General features: G+C 38.1%; 1 protein-coding gene and 1 long non-coding RNA gene across 5 annotated transcripts in view; one reads left to right on the top strand and one right to left on the bottom strand.

The window, feature by feature from the left end:
- Window positions 1-20,957, top strand: part of csmd2 (CUB and Sushi multiple domains 2) — a 126,895-nt gene that overhangs the window by 79,088 nt on the left and 26,850 nt on the right. For 3 of the 4 annotated variants that reach the window (XM_088364401.1, XM_088364402.1, XM_088364403.1), the window contains exons 70-71: window positions 1,523-1,655; window positions 1,779-1,956. In XM_088364401.1, the coding sequence (XP_088220527.1) occupies window positions 1,523-1,655; window positions 1,779-1,938 (293 nt within the window). In that variant the 3' untranslated portion in view covers window positions 1,939-1,956. Of the gene's footprint in view, window positions 1-1,522; window positions 1,656-1,778; window positions 1,957-2,192; window positions 5,732-20,957 lie in introns of those variants that run through there. The other variant, XM_088364400.1, reaches the window with a different exon arrangement.
- LOC148380057 (uncharacterized) lies at window positions 10,020-10,973 on the bottom strand. Its single transcript, XR_015854984.1, has 3 exons — window positions 10,933-10,973; window positions 10,607-10,672; window positions 10,020-10,071 (listed from the first exon to the last, which is right to left on the bottom strand). It is a non-coding gene; the product is annotated as an uncharacterized LOC148380057 (long non-coding RNA).

A 20,957-nucleotide genomic window follows, 5' to 3' on the forward strand; every position in this document is an offset into this window, starting at 1 on the left:
AGGCCAGAATATGTTTGCAGTGTTCTCTCTTGGCTCTGTTGCGTAATCTCACAGTTGACACTGTAAATATAGTTTGGAGTTTCAAGGTGAAGAAGCTTTATCCCCCTAAATCGTGTGTTCTGTTTCATGTCTGCCACCTAAAATACTCCAAGACGTGTTTTTTTTTTTTTTTTTTTTTTGCCGCAACAAATCCTTCCAGCTCCACTCCATTAATCTGGAAGCCTGCTACAGTCGTGCAATGTGTACACAAGAAAGATTTATTCCTCCGGTCCCTCCCACACCCTGGTTTGTTCTTTGAACACATTAAAAGGATGAAGAAAGCTATTTGAGGGGGGTCATATTAGAGTATATTGACGGTTTTCTTCATTATTAACTCAATAAAGTTTGAGAAATAATATTGTATATATATTTCTACATATATTTATTATAATTATTAAATTTATTAAATATAATAATATATATAAAAATAATTAAAAGGATGAAGAAAGCCATTTGAGGGGTGGGGGGGATCATATTCGAGTATATTGACATATTTCTTCATTATTAACTCGATAAAGTTTGAGAAATAATATTCTATAGTCATTTCTATATGTATTTATTATAATTAGTAAATTTATTAAATATAATTATATATATATATATAATTAAATAATTATTAAATTTATTAAATATTCATTACATTTATTATTCAATTTATTTTTATTTATTGAATATTATAATTATCCATTTTTAATGCAGCCATTGACTCTGAACACAGTGGCCAAGGTGTGCTCAGGCCTTTATTTGACTTGCCGAGTTTAAATTTCCGCTGTGATAATGGCACATTGATCCAATCCCGCCATGTATGGTCACCACTTATGATTAGTCCATTAATGATTTTTGCAGTTTGGATAAAAGACTGAAGTGCTCTACTTGCTGGCTTTAGGGGGCATGAAAAGATCAGGTGGAGAAATATGTCGCCTCGGAACAAAGCAATTGTTGAGTTCTGCTCGTAGTCTTGCAGAGCTTGGTTAAAACTTGCATAATTTACTGGGAACCAACTGCGGACAAATGACACGGCTCGGTGTATCCAAAGGGAGATGATTGGCAAGCACAACATGAGCCGCTAATTGAATTCCTTCTCAACCTGTCACCTGTTTTTATTTCGGAAAAGGGCTGAATAACAACAGGTGGGCTGTCGTTCTGCTGGCATTGGCGCGGACACACACGCGCGCCTTTCTAAATTAGAAAATGCTTTACAAGTAACACATGCCTGTAACCGAGAGTGATTTTTACGACAATGGGTTTTGACGTTCCCAAAGGGGGGAATTAAAGTAAAGCGGCGGGGTAAACTTTCAAAGGTCACTTGTCTGCCCAAACTATTATGTAAATTCCACATTGCTGCCAGCGCCCTTCCAACTATATTAATGACCATATTTGTTTCATTTTTATTTTTGAGTGGTTGTTGACAAAGTTTGGAGAGGATATTCGGGTTTCTCTGTATTCACATCCTTAATTAATTAATGTTATCCCTTCTTTGCAGAGAGTTTAGATCCCAGCAGAGACAATACGGCCTATAACTTTGCCTCCAACAGCAGTTCAGTGGCAGCCGCCATATTAGTGCCTTTTATAGCCATGATCATCGCAGGCTTCGCCCTGTACCTCTACAAACATAGGTACGCTCAAAGTGTTGCTTATATACTTGAGAAGGATGTTTGCGCCGTTGTGGGAGTGAGCAAATTACAGTTGTATTGTTGTTAATTGGATCACCTTTCGTTCTTGGTATTGTCGTATTCCAGAAGAAGACCCAATGTCCCTTTCAATGGTTACGTGGGCCATGAAAACACCAACGGACGGGCTACATTTGAGAACCCCATGTACGATCGGAACATTCAGCCGACTGACATCATGGCTAACGAGGCGGAGTTCACAGTTAGCACAGTATGCACAGCTGTATAGCGACAGCTTCAACTCAAGGTAAGAAATCTTTTGCTGCTATACGGTTTTACAGAACTACTTACACCAACTACAAACAGATTCTCCGATGTGGAACATTTCAGAAAATAATCTCTGTTTTTCTCTTGTCATGTCTTTGCATCATTTCAAATATCCGATTTTTTCATCCCTCCCATGCCATTTATATTTTCGACTACCCATTATTTTTATCATATTTATTCCATTATTTCCACATCCCTTTTGAATCAATCTTCCAGTCAAGGGAGGAGCGGTGTGCTCGATCATCTTGGACATCTCTTCCTTGAGCAAAGGGGGCAAGACAAAAAATATTTTAGTCACTGAAAAACAGTCAGGAAACAACTCAGTTGGGGGAAACTATGCTCCTATAAATGAAACAACGCAGCAACTCTTCAACAACAAAATGCTTCATTGCGACTGGATAACTTCTTACCCCATCTTGAGGAAACGTTTGCACCTCAACGTGCATTCCGAGAGAAAGTAAATGCTGGAAGCAAAGCTGTGACCACTCTCCTTACCGCCTAAACCCAAAGGGAATTTCAAGACTTGAAACTGTTGAGATAACATACAAGTCAAGCTAATGGCAGACAGACATTTATCATTCTTTTCATTTGTTTGTTTGTATTCGCCCTTTACGCCGCTTGCATTCTTTGATGAGGAATTTTTTGTTGACTTCACCACGCTGGGCAGTGGTGTCCAGTGGAGACTGCTAAGGGCTGCAGAAAAAGCACTTAGTGTTTTGTTGGTATCTGCAACCTGACCCCCAGTCGGTATTTTTATTCAGCATACTAAGTTCTCTTTATTCTTCAAGGAATAATCGTCAGATTTTACATAAACATCAGTCACAACTTTCTCTTTGGTCCTCATGGATGTAGCTCAACGTGCGAAGCGCTAATGTCACGTTGTTCTTTTTGAGACCATATACTAGTTGACATCGATGTGTTCAACAAAAGGTATTTTGATGAATCGGTGATTAACGTCAGGCGGATTACTTTGTGATCTTTCCCGTAAACTAACTTCTGGCAGCTCCGAAAAAAAAAAAAAAAAACATTGAGATGATTTGTTTTGTCCTGACTTGCCATGAATACGTTGCTTAAGGCTTCGGCAAGGATTTGACAACAGGCAATTTGCTAGAATAATGATTAGTCTCATACTTTCTGGAAATCATATTAAAAATTTCTTCTCAAATTAATTGAAGACCAACAACTAAAGAACTGTCCGGCTAGCAAAAATGCTAAACATATATTTGTACATGCATATACACAAACAGTACTTATACCGTATTTTCCGCACTATAAGGCACACCGGATTATAAAATGCACCTTCAATAAATGGCCCGTTTTAAAACTTTGTCCATATATAAGGTGCACCGGATTATAAGGCGCATAGAATAAATAACTCAACATTGCTCAAACGTTAATGCAATCACAATATAGTAACACTCGAAATAGTGAAACCAATAACAATATATCAATAACTCAACGTTGCTCAAACGTTAATATCACACAACACACAAAATAAACTCATAAAGCTTACTTTAATAAATTAATCCTCATCCATGAATCCATATTGGTGTATATATAATAGGCGCACTGGAGTATAAGGCGCACTGTCGGCTTTTGAGAAAATTGGAGGTTTTTAGGTGCGCCTTATAGTGCGGAAAAAACGGTACACATAAAAAAATGGTTTAATAAGTTTGACTTTGACAAATCAGCATCCATTCAAAAAGGCATTTAACCCAATGTTTATAATCACCGACGTACAAAGTTTCCCTCAAAAATCTCGCCCTTTGAAACCAATCACTGTAATGTTCCTTGAATCCGAGCGGCTGTGGGCCGGTAATTGCTTTTACTATGTTATTACTTTTACAGCCCTCACTTATCGCAACGCCACAGATAGAATATTGCCCCTTGCCAGGTCTGCTCACTTGTGAATTGATGGAAAAGGAAACAATTGAATTACCTTGGAGATTTCGCAGGAAGTCTACGTTATCTTCATTGCCGTTTACTTCTCAAAGTTGTCTAGAATATTCATGTATTCTTTTCATATTGTTCGGAATCTTGGATGTTTTCATTCATTCAAATCGTCTGTGTTCCTTTTAATTGAGTTTTTTTTTTTACCCCAACATTTCTTCCGTGACATATTTAATAGATAATAATGCCCTTTCATAAGCTTAATTGAGTTTGTACTAAACTAGTACGAGAAACATTTGGACTTTAGATTGACAGTCGTTAAATCGACCGTGACAACTAGAATTAAATACAAATGATTGTTTGTGTGTAAACACAAGGGCTCAGTCGAAAAGACCGAACTTTTGTCCTCCGTATTTTTCTACCCTCTCCTCTTTCCAAGAAGCACTTTATGTTCATCATAGTGCCTTGTCATGACCTCATTATAGCGCTTTGACAGTTTCAGTTGGTTGAATTCTAAATTGCATAAATCGGGGGGGGGGGTCATAATGTGCATGAATCACAGTAACATGAAGGAGCTGAAAGTTTTTCATAACGTTTGACATTTTAGTGAATAGCGGATTGGCCGTAGCCGGGAGATTTTAAAGTATCAACCAAAGATCATGTTTTTGTTCCGTTTCACGTCTACTCATAATGTTTTTACGACGGGGGGCCGAGAAATTTGAGAGCTTCTTTCTATGTAGGGCGATTTGGTCATATTCAGCAAAGTTTTCTCAAAGTGCACTCGAGTTAAGTGAAGAAGTAGGAGTTATGGTTTGAGAGCTATCTGGCACCATCCTGGTTCTTTTTGCATATTTAAAGACATATAGACTCCGTCCATCCTTGACACATTTTTGTTATCATCAAGGCACAGCTCTCTTCAGCTCAACCCTCTGCTCTACTTGCCGTAGACTTTGCTCAATTTCCTGTCAGTGGGGGATGCGATTAAGAGCTGTCCCCATTTTTATTGCTAATTCCGATCTAACAATTTGTACTGTACGTATCATGAAATTCAAGATATAAAGCGTATTTTGTTGTAGGCAAACGTGCCAAAGCTTCACTGCTGTGTTATTCAGTCCCACTCAATGCAATTTATCTCCAGCTTTCAGAAAAAGAAAAAAAAAAAAGATTAGTGACTCCAGCTTTTAAGTTGGTAAAGGACCGGTTATTTGTTTGAATATGTTTAATTTCACTGTGTATCTGAATTCAAGATCCGCTGTTTGCCGGTATTGTCAAAAGAAATGCTTTTTAGCACAAAATACTTTTCGGTGTGCTTTCCTTTTGCAACCAGCCAAAAAAAAAAAAAAAATCCTCTTTGTTGCAAAAGTTAAGAAAATGTCTAAAAGGAAAAGACTGATGGATCGGGTCCAAGGGCAATGAGAGAAACACGGACAAGAGAACTATGTAATGTCGCTAAAAAAAAGAGAGAGAATATTAACAAATTAAAAAAAAACATTTTTGTACAGAGATATATTTTTGTGAAAATACATTTGTAATATAAAATGGAAAAAAAATGAAATTGACACATAATTTTCCCATCATTGTAGTACAAATGCTAGTGGGGAGTCTATGAAAATTCTATAAATAAATCTATATAAATATATACAAAGAAAACAAAATCAAATCTTTTTGTATTTGTAAAAAGAGTGTACATAAAAGTTTACATAAGTATTGTACATATGTAAGACCCACCATGGCTTGTCTGCAATATATAAAATGTATTTTATCCGTCTGTATATGATGCTTTGCATTGTGTCTAAGCTTATTCTACTTTCTTGAACTCGAAACTTATTTTGAAGGTTTTTGGAATAAAACGCTTAAAAAACTAACTATTTATTCATGTTTGAGTATTTCTTCGGAGCCACAAACTGGGCAAAATCTTTTTTTTTCCGACATAACTTCCTGTGCTTGTTATATAGAAGATCAACTTTACGTGCATGCCTGCTAAGAGGAGGCAGTTCCCGAAGGTGTTAACAATAATGCGCATAGCATAAAAGAAGACAAGCTCTCCTCTGCATTCTTGCTTTTTAAGTGCTCATGAAAGCTGCTCAGGGACCAAAGTCGTGATCCATCCTGTAGCTAGCTGCAACGATGCACCAGCCCTCCCAAAAGAAATTGCTTATGATGCATATGTACAATATTTGTCCATCCAAACCAAAAGTCGGCCTTCAAAAAAAAAAAATCCACATTTTCCCTTTCTCACTCTTCTTATTCTTCGAACAGCCACGCCGCTTTTTTGACCAACTTGATGATGCAGAACAAAAAGAACTTATTGATTTCATTTCCAAGCAGATAAATTAAACACGCACTGCTATCTGAGGCTCTCTATAATTGCCTCTTCATCAGATTAGAATCTGATTTTGCTTAAATGCACTTTCCAATGGTTTATCCTCCGCGTGAGCCATTTGTGAGATCACGTCGAAGGTGCATTTGTATGTTTGAGATGTAAAGTGTGCACGTTAGTCACAGGAGGAACGGATCAATTCAACACTTAGTTCTCCATTCTCCATAATTGTTACCTTTAGTGAAGCAAAGGATTTTTTTTCTGTGTGTACCGTACTTTCCGCACTATAAAGCGCATCGGAATATAAGCCGCACCTTCAATGAATGGCCCATTTTATAACTTTGTCCATATATAAGGCGCACCGGATTATAAGGTGCACCTTCAATGAATGGCCCATTTTAAAACTCTGTCCTTATATAAGATATATACATTTGGTCCGTGGGCCGGACTTTGGACACGCCTGCTGTAGTGGCTCAATGTTGGTCCATATATAAGGCGCACCTGATTATAAGGCGGCTTTTGAGAAAATTGGAGATTTTTAGATGCGCCTTATAGTGCGGAAAATACGGTATATATATATTTAGTGTCAATCAAAATTGAAACTCAAATGCGTTATCAAATAAAACATAACATAATAGGAGCTTACTAATGATGCAAACATACTAATTTATCAATTTGACAGCAATGATAAAGAGTCGTCACTTTATAAATAAATTGAAAGGGAGATGAAAGCAGGGGAGAAGCATCTTAAAGGCTTCTGCTGTTATTACCCTGTCATCATCCTGACAGCTCCTTTTTTTTTTAGCCCCAGATGGTAATTGGAGACTCATAGTTGACTCTTATCATAGGTCTGGATTATTCTTTTGACTCATTCATTAGGTATGATAATTAAGTTTTTATCTCACAGCGAGCTTATTAAACGTCATTAACGGTTGTTTCTCTGGTTATGTATTAAACCACATTGAATGCAAAAAAGTTTTGTTGAGTGATACATGAACTCCATGATGACAAATACTTGATCAAATAGTTTTGTTCTGATAAAAACAAGCTTAGGCTAGCTGTGATTTATTGGTAATCACTTGGGTCTCTAATGGTGATTCTGGTTGACAAATTTAACTGACACTGCAAATATATACTTGGTCTCATCAGACAATCCCTTCATCCGTTCTCTAATGTCTTCTGGGATGGCAGCGTGGATTTTGCCTTACATTAGCCAGAGCTCGCCGGGGGGAGATTTGGGAGAGTTAAACCTCCTGCTCTGATGTCTTCTTCCATGTCCGAGAGTGGTCCAGTAAAATAAAGCATTAAGCGAAACAAAGAGAAAATTAAGATGCCGTTTGCGATTTGACAAAAAAAAAAAAATCAATCAAAACACTTGGTACTGTTATCACAACTCAATTTGTTCAGTGTTGCGTAATTAAATTTCCTAAACTTGCTTTTTTTTCCCCGCTTTTTTTTTTTTAAAAGCAAACCCTACATTTAAAAAAAACTGTTTTTCAGCTTTGACTTTTTAGTCTGGTTTGGACTTTTTATCAGGCAGACTCAAAACAACAAAATATATTGGCTACCTTTCACTAAAATAACATCAAGGCAAAGAGGCAAACACTTAAAAAAAAAATGTAGACACAAATAGAGGAATGAAGTAAACAACCTTGAAAAGCAGCAGCCACTTTGGAAAAGAAAATGAAGAGTTTTCAGGAGAAGTTTCCTACTTTTTTGGACCAAATAAATGAATAGCCTTTTAAGGATTGCAAATCTTTGCTGCAGTTCACGTGGCAAGGACTGACTCCCACCATGAATAGCAAAAAAGAGACCCTAAAAAAAATAATTTCCCACTCCTCGTCCATGGCATAGATTCGCAAAATTGATATGTTGCTAGCTAACCACCCTTGTATTTAAATAGTGTCCACAACCCCCACACTTATTTTCCATGTGTACTTTTGTATTCACATCACATAAAGGCAAGTTTTTGTAAGAAACAAAAAAAAAATGGCACACTCAGCAGGCACCCGCTGCTTATATTTGTTGTGGACACTTTTGCAGAAGAATCTTGAATAGATTCAACGCTGTCTCAGTGTTGCCCTCAGGCAGTCGACCTTTTTTTTTTTTTTTTTGTATGACACGGTGAGGCTTAGTTCATTCACACAGGTAATAAGCACTCGACAGGGAGTCACCGGCAGAAAAATCTATGACCCACTTCACCACAATTTGAGAAGCCACGTTGCCATGGCGACAGTTGCATCTATCTCACAAATACGGAATCAGGAATCTCAAATGAAGGTATTGATACAAGCGGCCTTGAATCATTTGTCACAAGCTATTCTTATGGAAAATAAAGTCGTGCTATATATGCTAATAATATTTCACTCCCCACATGGAACAGTAGAGCTGATGGAGCGAGATGTTCTTATTTACAGGATCTCTCCCAGTTCGGAAGATAAATTATGGATAATCATCCATAAAAGATGTCCTTATTTTTGTATATTTAGGAAGGGAGGGGGTATTTAAGACATCCCTAATTAGATTGAGCTGATATGGAGTTATTTCTGAAGACTTTCCCCGCAGCAAAGACTTTATTCTGTGATTGCAATAAAACAAGGGCAGCAGGGGATGATTAAAAAGAAAGTAGAAGCAGTCAGCGTGCATATTTAGGAAAATAAAAAATGGGGGGAAGAAATAATCTCCTCGGGTGTTGTAATACCCCTTTGGTGACCTCGTGTTGTTGCTGTCTTTAAGAAATTCTTAGTCGCCATTTTGGACTGAATGACGTCGGTTCGGAAAATATATCGTTGTAAAGTTTGATCAAAATATTATCTTGAGTCTCCCAATCTACTGTCTGTGACATCTCCCATCTTATCTTATCCCAACATCTCATTTTAACCCATATGTGCCACCATTTTATAATCTTTGGCCTCTAGATAAAATCTTCCTTCCTCTAAGGATGCCAGAAGGGGCCATTTAGAAGAAACTTGGATTGCTGCTACTACTAAGAATTTGAAATGGAAGCCTGTGGACATACACACCCTCCCATGTCACGACTAAATGTGCCATCGGTTTATCACCATAATACCCGGCGGCTAAAATTCCAGCACTTGAGGACTACTCATTGCTTCAGACCCTTGAGGCACTTTGCTCCAAACAAATTTATTTTCTCTTCAATCCGATCTTCAGAATAGAACATTTCCAATAGAGTCAGACATCTTCAGGTCTGAAGGTGACTCCGGAATTGACTACATACTTCAAGACGAGTCGAGGTGTTCAACTTTCCATGAACCAAATGTTTTATTTCGAGAATTCATTTAGCGAGCAGTTAGTAGATGCATGAGTCCATCCCAGCCGCTTTGCAGATCATCCAGGAAAAGAAACTCCATCGGTATCTCAGGTGATGGATTGGAAATCAAAGTTTTAATCATATGCTCGACGTGGTTGCCTGGCAACAGGGCTCCCTTTGCATGGCGGCAACAGAGAGAATCAGATGAGAAGATAATGAGCAAAAACTGACTGAGCTTAAAAAAATTTATTAAAATCACAAACATATTAAAGGTTAGAAAGACTTTAGTCAAATGGTGCATTTTAAAATATGCCGCTTAGCATTTTTTTTTATTATTACGAGACCTGTGATGTGACCTTTAAGAAACTTTTTTTTCCCTGACGTGCTGCTGTCAATTCTTCTTGTGTTACCAAAAAATTCACCATTACATTATTTTAACAATAAGAAAGTGTGAAATAATATACAGGATGAACATTCTCTCCCTGAAAAAAAGAACAGCAAACATATTTTGTATGATTTTAGCGTGCCAACCTAATTTCTTGCTTGGTCGGTGAATCTCGCATCTTCCCCCATGCTGATATTTTCACTGCACTTCCAAATCGGTTGATGTGTTGCTGAAATTGAAAACTCCATGTGAATGATTTTTCTTTACACCAAAATCTTTCCCGATATGCTGCCAGATCTCAATTTTTAAATCAATGATTCACTCCATGTCTGTGCAAAATGATCACCATTGTCCCACAAATCATTTTGAATTTGGCTTTTTTTTCTTCAGAACCATTTTTTATTTTATTGTGGGCCAGGAACTTTGTTTTAGAAGTACCGTATTTTCCGCACTATAAGGCGCACCGGATTATAAGGCTCACCTTCAATGGATGGCACATTTTAAAACTTTGTCCATATATAAGGCGCACCAGATTATAAGGCACACTGTCGGCTTTTGAGAAAATTGGAGGTTTTTAGGTGCGCCTTATAGTGGGGAAAATCCGGTTGCTTAAATTTAAACTTCCAACATACTGCACGACTCTACCCTTGCAGAATGGCAGAAAAGTGCTGATGCATTTGATGTCCTCATTTCAACTCGTACTCCTGGCCTGTTTGATTGCGGTGGTGTCAAGGCTGAGAATCCTTAATTGTGCTCAAGCTCACCGTGTCTCCCTTTGATGTTTGATAGAAGTGCTCATCTTCTCACTTTCTGATGCTTCTAAACGGCAGCTGTGCAGAAATGTAAAATTCCTTAGTTGCATACTGTATGCACATGATTTAAACCACAGGTGTCAAACTTAAAGCACGGGGGACATTTTTTTTTTCGTCCTTGTCTTCACAGTGTTGGCTTGAGTCGCAGATGCCATATAAAATCACTCGTACCCAAACACACAGCCAAAGTAATTCATCATTATAATTAGTGTTGGGCGAGTCCGGACACGGCGACCTGCTTTGCCGAGTCTCATTCCCTCCTTCCATGTTCCACTCACCTGTCATCGCCTATCCGCAGAGCTGCTTTTCTTCCGTTTTCCAAACGCCCCCGCAAACCGAGAGCATTGTGTTACGCGATGCATGTGAGGTGCAAACTGTTCCGACTGCAGGTCATGCTTTTTTGACATTCGTTCATTTATCATGCTTTGCTGAGTGATGTGGAAATTACATATATTGTGGGGCTCGTTTTTGCACTTATGGACAGAGTGAGGGCAGTCAATGAGAAAGGTAGTGTGGGGGTTGTTGTATAATTGGCGGATGTGGCTCAGGTCGTAGAGTGGGTCGTTTAGTAATCGGAGGGTTGGCAGTTCGATCCCAGTCACATGTCGTCGTGTCCTCGGGCAAGGCACGTCACTCAACTTGCCTCCAGGTCGCCATTGTAAATGAGAAAGTGTTCTCAATTGGCTTACCTGGTAAAACATTGAATTAAAAAAAAAAAAAAAGGAATATACAGGATATTATAGATGCAAATCAGCCCTAATTATATGACATTATCTCCTATTTTGTTACACAATACAACTTCTGTCAGTGATCATGTTCCTCCTACGATTCCATCCATTAGCTGATGTACACTCGGCTTCCAAGTGGGTGCTTGTTAATTCCCGGGTCTTGGCTGAAGAGGTTACGAGAGGTGTTTCCGAGTCTCTACGAGCGTGTGAATGGGCCTTGTTGACTCAGAGTCACTCTGCAGGGTGTGCTCGGAATAGCAGAAGGCCAAGTCCATTAAAGTGAGAAGGGTTCATTTGTCACGGGTTCCATTGGTGTTGCTGTAATGACCAGGTATGCGGTTGATGAATTGCCTGACCTTTTCCTTCCTCTTTATAATCAAGTGTTCCTGTTGGATTCCCAAACTTAATTTGTAGATGTTCCAGATGTCAAGGCGGTCTACGTGTGCACAACTGAACTTTGAAAGAATATGAAAAAGAAAAATAATTGAACATATTTTTTTTTTGTAACGTTACATGCAGTCTAAAGTTATGTTTGATGGATATTTTTTTGGAAGTATAAGACATTTGGCATTTTAGCAAGACCCTAAAATGGCATGAAATTTCCGGAAGGAGGTTCTGACATGTTCGGTCTATGGCAGACACAAAATGTGCTTTATGTGCAGAGTGTTCTGACAGTTTTTTTTTTTTTTTCTTTCCTTTTAGATTTTTTTCCCCTAGCAGTAGCATGAAAATTTATTTTAGAGGGGCGTATGAAATACATTTGGCAATATATTCTGATGTTTGGTCCACTATCTGTTCTCATTTTTCTGATACTTTGACCATTAGCACCCAGTAGAAATGGCTTTTGGTAATTCCAAAAATAATGCAGCTAATGTAATAATGCCTCTTTTATAATATTTATCTTTGCTTCACAGACCTTCGCTCTTCTTTTACTGTTGCGCAGAGTAAAAACACGCTAATCAAACTGCAGACAGCTATTTGCCCCCCTCTTCTTTTTTAATATGACATTTTGGAAAGACCTGTAGGCAAATCATAAAGGCCAAGGATTATAGTGACTAGAAGACACCCGTCACATGACACCCCAGGTCAGTCAAGATAAAAAACATCCTAAAAATTATACCAAAAGTAATTGGATGAACCCTCCTCCCATACCATGACGACAAATGCAATTTAATTAAAATGTTAAACCTGGTAAAATTAATCGATTGGAAATATATTATTCCTGCGTTTTATGATTTCATATCAAACAAATATCAAACAGCGCTTACTTAAATGTGCAACGTGAGAAAACTTTGATTTCTTCTGATTCTTTTTTCCTTCAATAACTCGCCCCTCCCATCCTCCCCGCCCATTCTGAAGATTTTAACGATGACAGACTTATGCGTCAGCCTAGTACATGTCTTGTAATTATGAGGAAATGAACCTGGAGGATACACAGACCATTGATCAGCCTATCGAGTTTGACTGCCACCACAAGCAATTAACCTTAAAGCTCTTAAGCATCTTCTAAAGCCCGCACCTTTATTACCACCACACACACACATCCCCAAAAAACAGATGCAAGGTCATTACAGAACAGTTAGTCAGCCTTTTTCCCGATTGGCTCCTAATAGCAAAGATGTGATCTTGGCCCCTCCCACTGTGGATTTCTAAGTCCAGAAAATAGTGTACACACACACTCATACACACTTTTGCGTATTACATGCAGTCAAGTGGGCAGAGGGGATATCATCCATCTGTCGAGCTATTTTACTCATCCCGACTGGCGCTCATGGCTGTTTTTAACCTTCTTCTTCAGTTAATCCATGATAACAATGTTAATGTTGCAAGTATCTGCAGATTCTTGAGCGCTAGGTCGCAATTGAGAGAATAATTACATTCGCCGAGTAATTAAAGTCGCTGGCTTCACTTAAGGAGCTCTTAAATGATTATCCTTGATTCTCTCTGAAATACTGTAGGTCATATTCTTTAGCTAAAATGAGCTCCATTAGTGTGTGGCGTGATATTTATATTCTACTCTCGCTTTTTCGCTGATGTTCCAGCGGCAGAGATTAAATTGCTTAATTGTACTTTGCTACCGAGTAGTAGCGACACGCTTTCCAGTAACATTTGTTGGACACTACAATAGGTACACTTACATAAAATGGTGGGAAAATTGCATATTTGGGGTCATCAAAAGTACGTTCTCGCATATTTATCACGTCCATCGCGGCACAGAGTTGTTAAATATTGTATGCACTGCACCAGAATGTGGATTGCCTTTAATGCTAGCTGACTTTACTTGGAGTTCATTTTTAGCCTGGGAAAATCAATCTCAAATTGAGGAAGGAGATCATGAAGATAATGGCGAATGATTTTGGACTTTAAAAGAGAAAATCAGTTTCAATCTCATCCCAGCGGTTTGTTTTTTTGAAAGAAATGCAGCACGTATGATTTCTGGCATCACCTTGAAAGTCTCATTTTTACTAATCATTCGAAAGGAAAATTACCGTATTTTCCGCACTATAAGGCGCATCTAAAAACATCAAATTTTCTCAAAAGCCGACAGTGCGCCTCATAATCAGGTGCGCCTTATATATGGACCAATATTGAGCCACTACAGCAGGCGTGTCCAAAGTCCGGCCCACGGGCCAAATGTATATATCTTATATATGGACAAAGTTTTAAAAAGGGCCATTCATTGAAGGTGCGCCTTATAATCCGGTGCGCCTTATAGTGCGGAAAATACGGTGTATAAAATGATGATAGATGGGCCAGTTTATATTAATCAATATCATTGATCAAATTTAATTTTTTTTGCTGTGAGCAATGATGTTTTTGGGTGTATAAGCCAATTCCAGATCTGACTTGAGGGTCTTCTGCTTGGTATGTAGATGCTATGAGCAGTAAGTCATGGAGGATGAATAAACCAAGGCGGAGATGGAGGGGAAAAGCCAGGTGTGCAGGGAACACGAAAGGCCTCGGGGTTGAGCTCGCACACAAACTGGATTGTGTAACAAAAAGGATGAGCTTCACTGCTAATGACTCCCGCGGGGTAGACCAGATGCTTAGTTAACTGTGGTAACACACCGTTGACATAAACCAAGGAGGCTGGTGACTCATTTACAAGAGATGGAAAATTGTGGGTGACATTTTAAAATCAAACTTAACTGGATGTGCTGTTAAAAGAATTGCAAACTTTTGCTGTAGCTGCTTGGTATTGCTTCTTTTGTGTCTTTTGAATTTTTGAAAAGTCATATACAGTTAAGATGAAAGGCTGTTTATTGCGACATTTTTACCGTCCTTGAATAATGTCATAAAGGTGACATATTTTGAAAAATTGACTTTTTAATTATTTTCACAGTACTATACAAATCGTTGAGGCTTTTTGAATGTTTTTTTTTTTTTTCCAAGGTACTTCTCAGAAAATGTAGGCGAGCTGTTTGCAATTTTATATAACACCGCGCCCACATTGACTTGCCGACTAAGTCTTGCAACTTTCAAGTGGCGGCCAACGTCGAGATCCCGGTTGTGATGGTGTGACCAAAGTCAGCGGTGTTAAGAGCGGCTATGCTTGAATCAATCTTTCTCATTCCTAGACAACATAAGTTGGACTTGTGTGTTGGCTGCCGGTACAAGGTTGAATTGCGACGTATACTGTAGACGGGTGAACCCACTCTAACCTGATCGTTCATCATTTTGCAGAAAAATGTCTGGATATACCTGAGTACATGACGTGCATGGGCTGAAGGAGCGCCCTCGTGGCGTCGCCTATCCTACGTTCTGTACACTCTAAATGAGTTTGAGAGAAAAAGCGCCGGCGTTATTGATGAACTGGACAAAAGGTCACAATGCAAGGGCATGGTGGGCCCATCCTGGTGAAAGATCATTTCACCTCAGTATGTCTCTGTCGCTGACACGCCATTAGTCACATTGACTTAATTCTAAAATAGAACGCAAGATAAATGTTTTCCTGCTACCCAAGATCAAAGTTTGTCATTACCGTTCATTGAATTTTAATAAGTCGAAAATTAGTTTAAGTAAATGAGTTAACTCCTCGATCCAATAATGGGATTTTTTTTCACTGTGATGCATCATTGGATTTACTGGTAATAATATGCAAAACGTTTAGCATGACATATGCTACTTTGCAGAAAAGGGACCATTTTTTCTGCCCTTCTCCTTGGGAAATTTTGTCATGTTCCCCTCCATCAGAGACATAATGGCGCGATCCGTTAGCTGGTAATAGCGGTCTGATCCGGAGGTCACCCGGCTCCAAGCCAGAGGAAAACAGCCTCTCTCATGGCCCATTACGGTCTGCTTAATGACCACACTGATGACCCAAAGTCTGTGGCAAGCGCTCAGTTTAAAACAACATTTCACCGTGCTTGCCAAAGCCAAACGCTCATCAACCCGCTGAATTAAAAATTCCGAAATGATTTTTTTTCCTCGTGGATATTTTGACATTTCAGTCCTGAATAATTACAGTGAGATATTTTTTTTTCGGGGGCTTTGTGCAGTCGTGCCTAATTTTCTGACCGGTGAGTGTATATAAAATGTCGCCTGGCTCTCTCTCTCTCGTTGTAAAATGTGGCCATGTTTCACAGTGACTGGAAATGACGGATGATCCACAAAAATGAGTAATACAATCACCGCCAAGGGGCACTGGGGAGTTGACAGACGAGAGAATGCTAGCGTGAGTGGAATCCATCAACGATAGACACCACTGAATCTGGGCACTGTAATTCAGTCGGCCGTAATTAAAAGTCTGTCCCCCCCCCACTTGCCTAACGGTTTCACTTCCGTTGATAATCACCTGCTTCAAAATTCCGGGAATGTAAAAAAAGTCAATGGAGCTCCTTGCTGTATAATCTTGAGAGCTGTTTGGGAATCATCTTGTCGAGGATCCCAAACAACTACTATTTGAGCCACTCTCCCAATTCCAAGAATTCTACTATTCCATTATTCTAACCACTATTCATCCAATTTACATATTTAAACTGAACTCCATCGCCAGAGTGCATTTCTCAATAATTTGATTGCAATTGAAGACAAGAATTTCTTGTCCTCAGAGGAAACCCTATACTGCATTTGCGGCTCTCTGACTTTCCCTTTGGAAATGTTAAATGTTAGTATTAGCTTTTCAATTACATAGGCCAGAAGCAATTTTAAGAATTAGCATAAAAGTTCATATTAGCATTGGTTATCCCAAAGGGATGTGACCTAATTAACTTATCATCTTACCTTCTTAAATTAAAGCTCAATAGCAGTGGAGAGATTCTTTCTTATGCGGTAAAATGTTAACAAAAATTAGCTCCAATTAATTTAACAAAACCACGTCGATTGCCGAGGTTTGAATTTTGGCTCAGAACTTCGACATTATGAAGTGAGTTAGTACACAAACAAGAATCTGCTGTTTTGTGTGGGAAGCAATAAAACAAGCAGCAGTGGATAAGTTTCGAAAGGACACCTGGGAAATCATGAAAGAAATATAATCGAAAGCAAATATTCCAACATTTGAAGTTACCCAAATCCCATTCTTTGCTTTTTTATGAAGACCTGCTTAATTCCTTTATCTGAACAGCTTATAATTAAGTGTCAAAGAAGAACTGTCGAGAGTTATCACTAAGTGAAAAGGTGAACAAGCAAAGTTTGAATTTGTGACAGATTGTGGTTTACAGGATTATTTCTTGGGCTCAATCTTATCATCATCTAAGACATCTTCTAATGGGAAGCTTTGGTTTTTGTGATTGAGGCCAGTGCTTAATGGAATTGATGGCTTGGTATCAACTTGGATGGAGGTGGGGTGGATTGGAGCAAGGCCAAAAAATGGAAACCTCACTTTGTTCACTTTGTCAGAAGTTATTTGGGAGTAAGATTTGATTGGATGGATGGATAGCAGGTTCAATTTGGAGATATTGGGATTATTGGTTTGGCTTCCTTTGGATCCATTTTCCAGCCATCTGCTACCAAACAGCAGCCAGTCGACTGAATGAAATAAAAAGTAGTCGTGACTTGACTGATGTTTCCGTCGATGTTACAGAGAATGAAAGCACATCACTCTTAAAGTATAATACATCTTTTAAAGCGGTAGTCATGTGTCTCGCCAAGCACACTTGTCCCCAGCAGTGCATGAAAATGGGGATATTATCTTGTCGCCCCTCAATTCCAGAAAGTGAATGGAAAAAAAAATAAACTCGAGCAGTACAGTGCCAAGCATGATGTCGGACAGCAACTAAAATTGATGGATTTAGATTTGCATGTCTGCCTATAATGGTCCTGAAGTTTCGATGCATTATTATATTATATTATATTATATTATATTATATTATATTATATTATATTATATTATATTATATTATATTATATTATATGTTATATTTAATTATATTATGTTATGTTATATTGTGTTATATTATAATATTATATTTTATTTTATATATTATATTATATTATATTATATTATATTATATTATGTTATATTTAATCATATTATGTTATGTTATATTGTGTTATATTATAATATTATATTTTATTTTATATATTATATTATATTATATTATATTATATTATATTATATTATATTATATTATATTATACTTAGAAAATAATTATCATAGCAAATACACCCAAAATATAATTCAATTCATTTCAAGTACATGACTCTGACCAAAGCCGATACTCCTTACAAGTACTTGTGTCTGCGGGCAAAAAAAAAATAACCTGTCTGAATCCATGTTGAGATGAGACTTCTCCTGTGGCCAGAGTTTTGAAAAATCCAGTTAGAGCCCGCGAGTCCACTCTCATCATATTCCTCCATTTTTTGCACATAATCCACTAAAGGAATACTTGGCAAATGCTTCAAGCTTGGCGCTGACTCCTCTGATCACTTCGAACGCAAAAACGGTATGTGTGCTCCTCACCCCCCCCAGGTAGTGTTAGCTTTTTAAAAGTAACCTGAAGATTTATTCAAATGATTCTCATTTGCGAAGATCACATCGGTTTGGTATGATAATTCCCTCTATGATAGCAGGTGGAATTTATTTTTAAGGGGCAAAATGCATTATTCAGGTTTTGGGGGAGTGAGATGCCCTGAAAAAAAATTCAAGCTCCAGCTAAGAAGGAGATGATGATAAGACTGGGTATGGACACCGAATTATTATGATCAATATGTAATCGCTGAGAAGTGAAGCCGAAGCATGTTAACGTACAGCTTGGTATAAAACTGGAGTTTGATTAAAAATAGGAGGGCTGAGAATTGAACATCAAAAGTGTAGGTATAAATATATATATAATTAAATAATCAAGAAATATATATAATACAAAAAAAATCATATAAAATGTATAAAATAATAAAATTTAAAAAATAAAATTAAAATAAAATATAATTAAAGCAAGCCGTTATTTTCCAGTTTCCAATTTCCATTCACATTATTCCGTCCATCTGTTTCGTGCATGATCAGAAATGGGTGCAATTTAGCCGCACATCGTTTACCCAGCTTGACATGTCATAAGTTCCCGTTAAGAATTTTGGACGGACAAAGCTGCTGTCATTGCAGCCCGGACAGTCTGTGACTGATTGGGCTTGACTTGATGGAGCACTTTGCATGACATTCAATCAGATGAAATGGCCATCAGTTGGGCCACATCACGTTATAAATCTCTGCTGAGATGGCGAGGATTATGTATTCTCTTCCCACATGAATCACGGTCATACCTCATTTAAGAGTCAATTATTGTACTTGAAGAAAAACAAGGCTTGGGAATAACCTTGAGGATTTAGCTACCCGCTGAGATAGCAACACATTTTCCGATACGCTGGCGTTGTAAAGGCTTTCATTAGTTAGATTTTGAAAAACATGCTTGTAAAATTTTGATTTACTATGACTGGATCATGCTGGGTAAAGTATTAATTTCTCTTTGCTGCAGATTTTTGCCAATTCCGATGAGTAAATGGATGCTATTTCATCATCAGTCCATTAATAATTTGTCAGTATTTTATGTCCTGATGAGGGTAACTTATTTTGTGAAAGGCTCTGTGATAAAAAAAATTTGCATTTCAAAAACATCACCATTATAATTCCACCCTGCATCAAACTTCATCCGTCGCAATTTGCCCTTGAACAATATTCCAATGTCAGAAACGACGGCCGCAATTTAAAAGTGTAAAACAAACGCTAACTGATTGGTTAGTTATGGTGATCAATTTGAAGCTGCTTTGTGATATCTGCAAACATAATATTTAATTTAATAATCAACTAAATTCCTCTATGACAGGAGATCTAGATAAGTCTCTTAGACATTCCTTTCTCATTCTTCCATGAGCATTCCGTCTGACACTGAGTCCACTATTCATTGTTTCGCCAAGGTATGTTTATCGCTGATTGTAGGGCAGCCCTTGGAATCAAGGTCACTTGTCGAATCTCTTCGCACTCCTTCTGCCTCTCAATCCATCCACCATAATTTCAAATCCAGCTTCTCTAGCATGTTATTTCAACAAACTACAAATTGACTCCTATCACGCCGCCAGAGTACAGTGGAATGGTTCTCCAAGTGTGGGTGTTTCAGATGGATGTGAGAAGGCCTGAGAGAAAGTCATAGGTAGGAGCGAGAAGAAGGGTCAATGTGCTGTGGATCAGTGAGGTGAGAAATTGCAGGCGGCACTGATGGTAAGCTCTCACCTTCGTCAAGTTCTCACGTCATCAGTCTTCTTTTGCTGGCACTGTTGCCATAGGACAGGATAAAGTGGATTTATTATTCGTGCATTAGTTGTTTTTTTTTAAGATTAAAAAATGGGAATTATACCATCAAAAGAAATATTAGGATTCACCAAAATGTAATTAATTTAATTTAATTAATTAAATTTAATTTAATTAAAAAAATAATAATATTGGAAATATTTAATTTATGTACCGTATTTTCCGCACTATAAGGCGCACCTAAAAACCTCCAATTTTCTCAAAAGCCGACAGTGCGCCTTATAATCAGGTGCGCCTTATATATGGACCGATATTGAGCCACTACAGAAGGTGTTTCCAAAGTCCAGCCCGCGGGCCAAATGTATCTTATATGTATATATCTTATATATGGACAAAATTTCAAAATGGGCCATTTATTGAAGGTGCGCCTTATAATCCAGTGCGCCTTATAGTGCGGAAAATATGATATACCTGCCAACATGTTTAAAATTCCAATCCAACATGTTATGATATACTTTCCAGGGCAGACATGGTGAACAGAAGGCTGATATTTAATTCATGTAATCACATTTCGTCTAAGTCCTCAGCACATGTATTACGGACAGGAGATGACATGAATCTAAAGTGCACGTTGATGTGTTGGCTGAGGCATCCGACAACAAGGCAGTAATTCCTGTGTCTTGCTCCAAGAGAAAAAACAGATGTGCAGGCAGCGGCAAAGTAGCAGCTGATTGTGTTTGGGATGTTTATTGCTTCGTTGGCTGGTGAAGATTTACAATGAATATCTCTTTTATCGCTAACACTGAGCTCGGCATTTTACGCCGGTCGACTCGAATACCGCCAACGAATAGACCAGCTTGTTGCGTTTTGAATTTCAAGGTGATTATCGACATTGCC

This window comes from Syngnathus floridae, chromosome 21 (assembly GCF_059516105.1).
Source record: "Syngnathus floridae isolate MCC-2025c chromosome 21, RoL_Sflo_1.0, whole genome shotgun sequence".
NCBI classification, from domain to species: Eukaryota; Metazoa; Chordata; class Actinopteri; order Syngnathiformes; family Syngnathidae; genus Syngnathus; species Syngnathus floridae.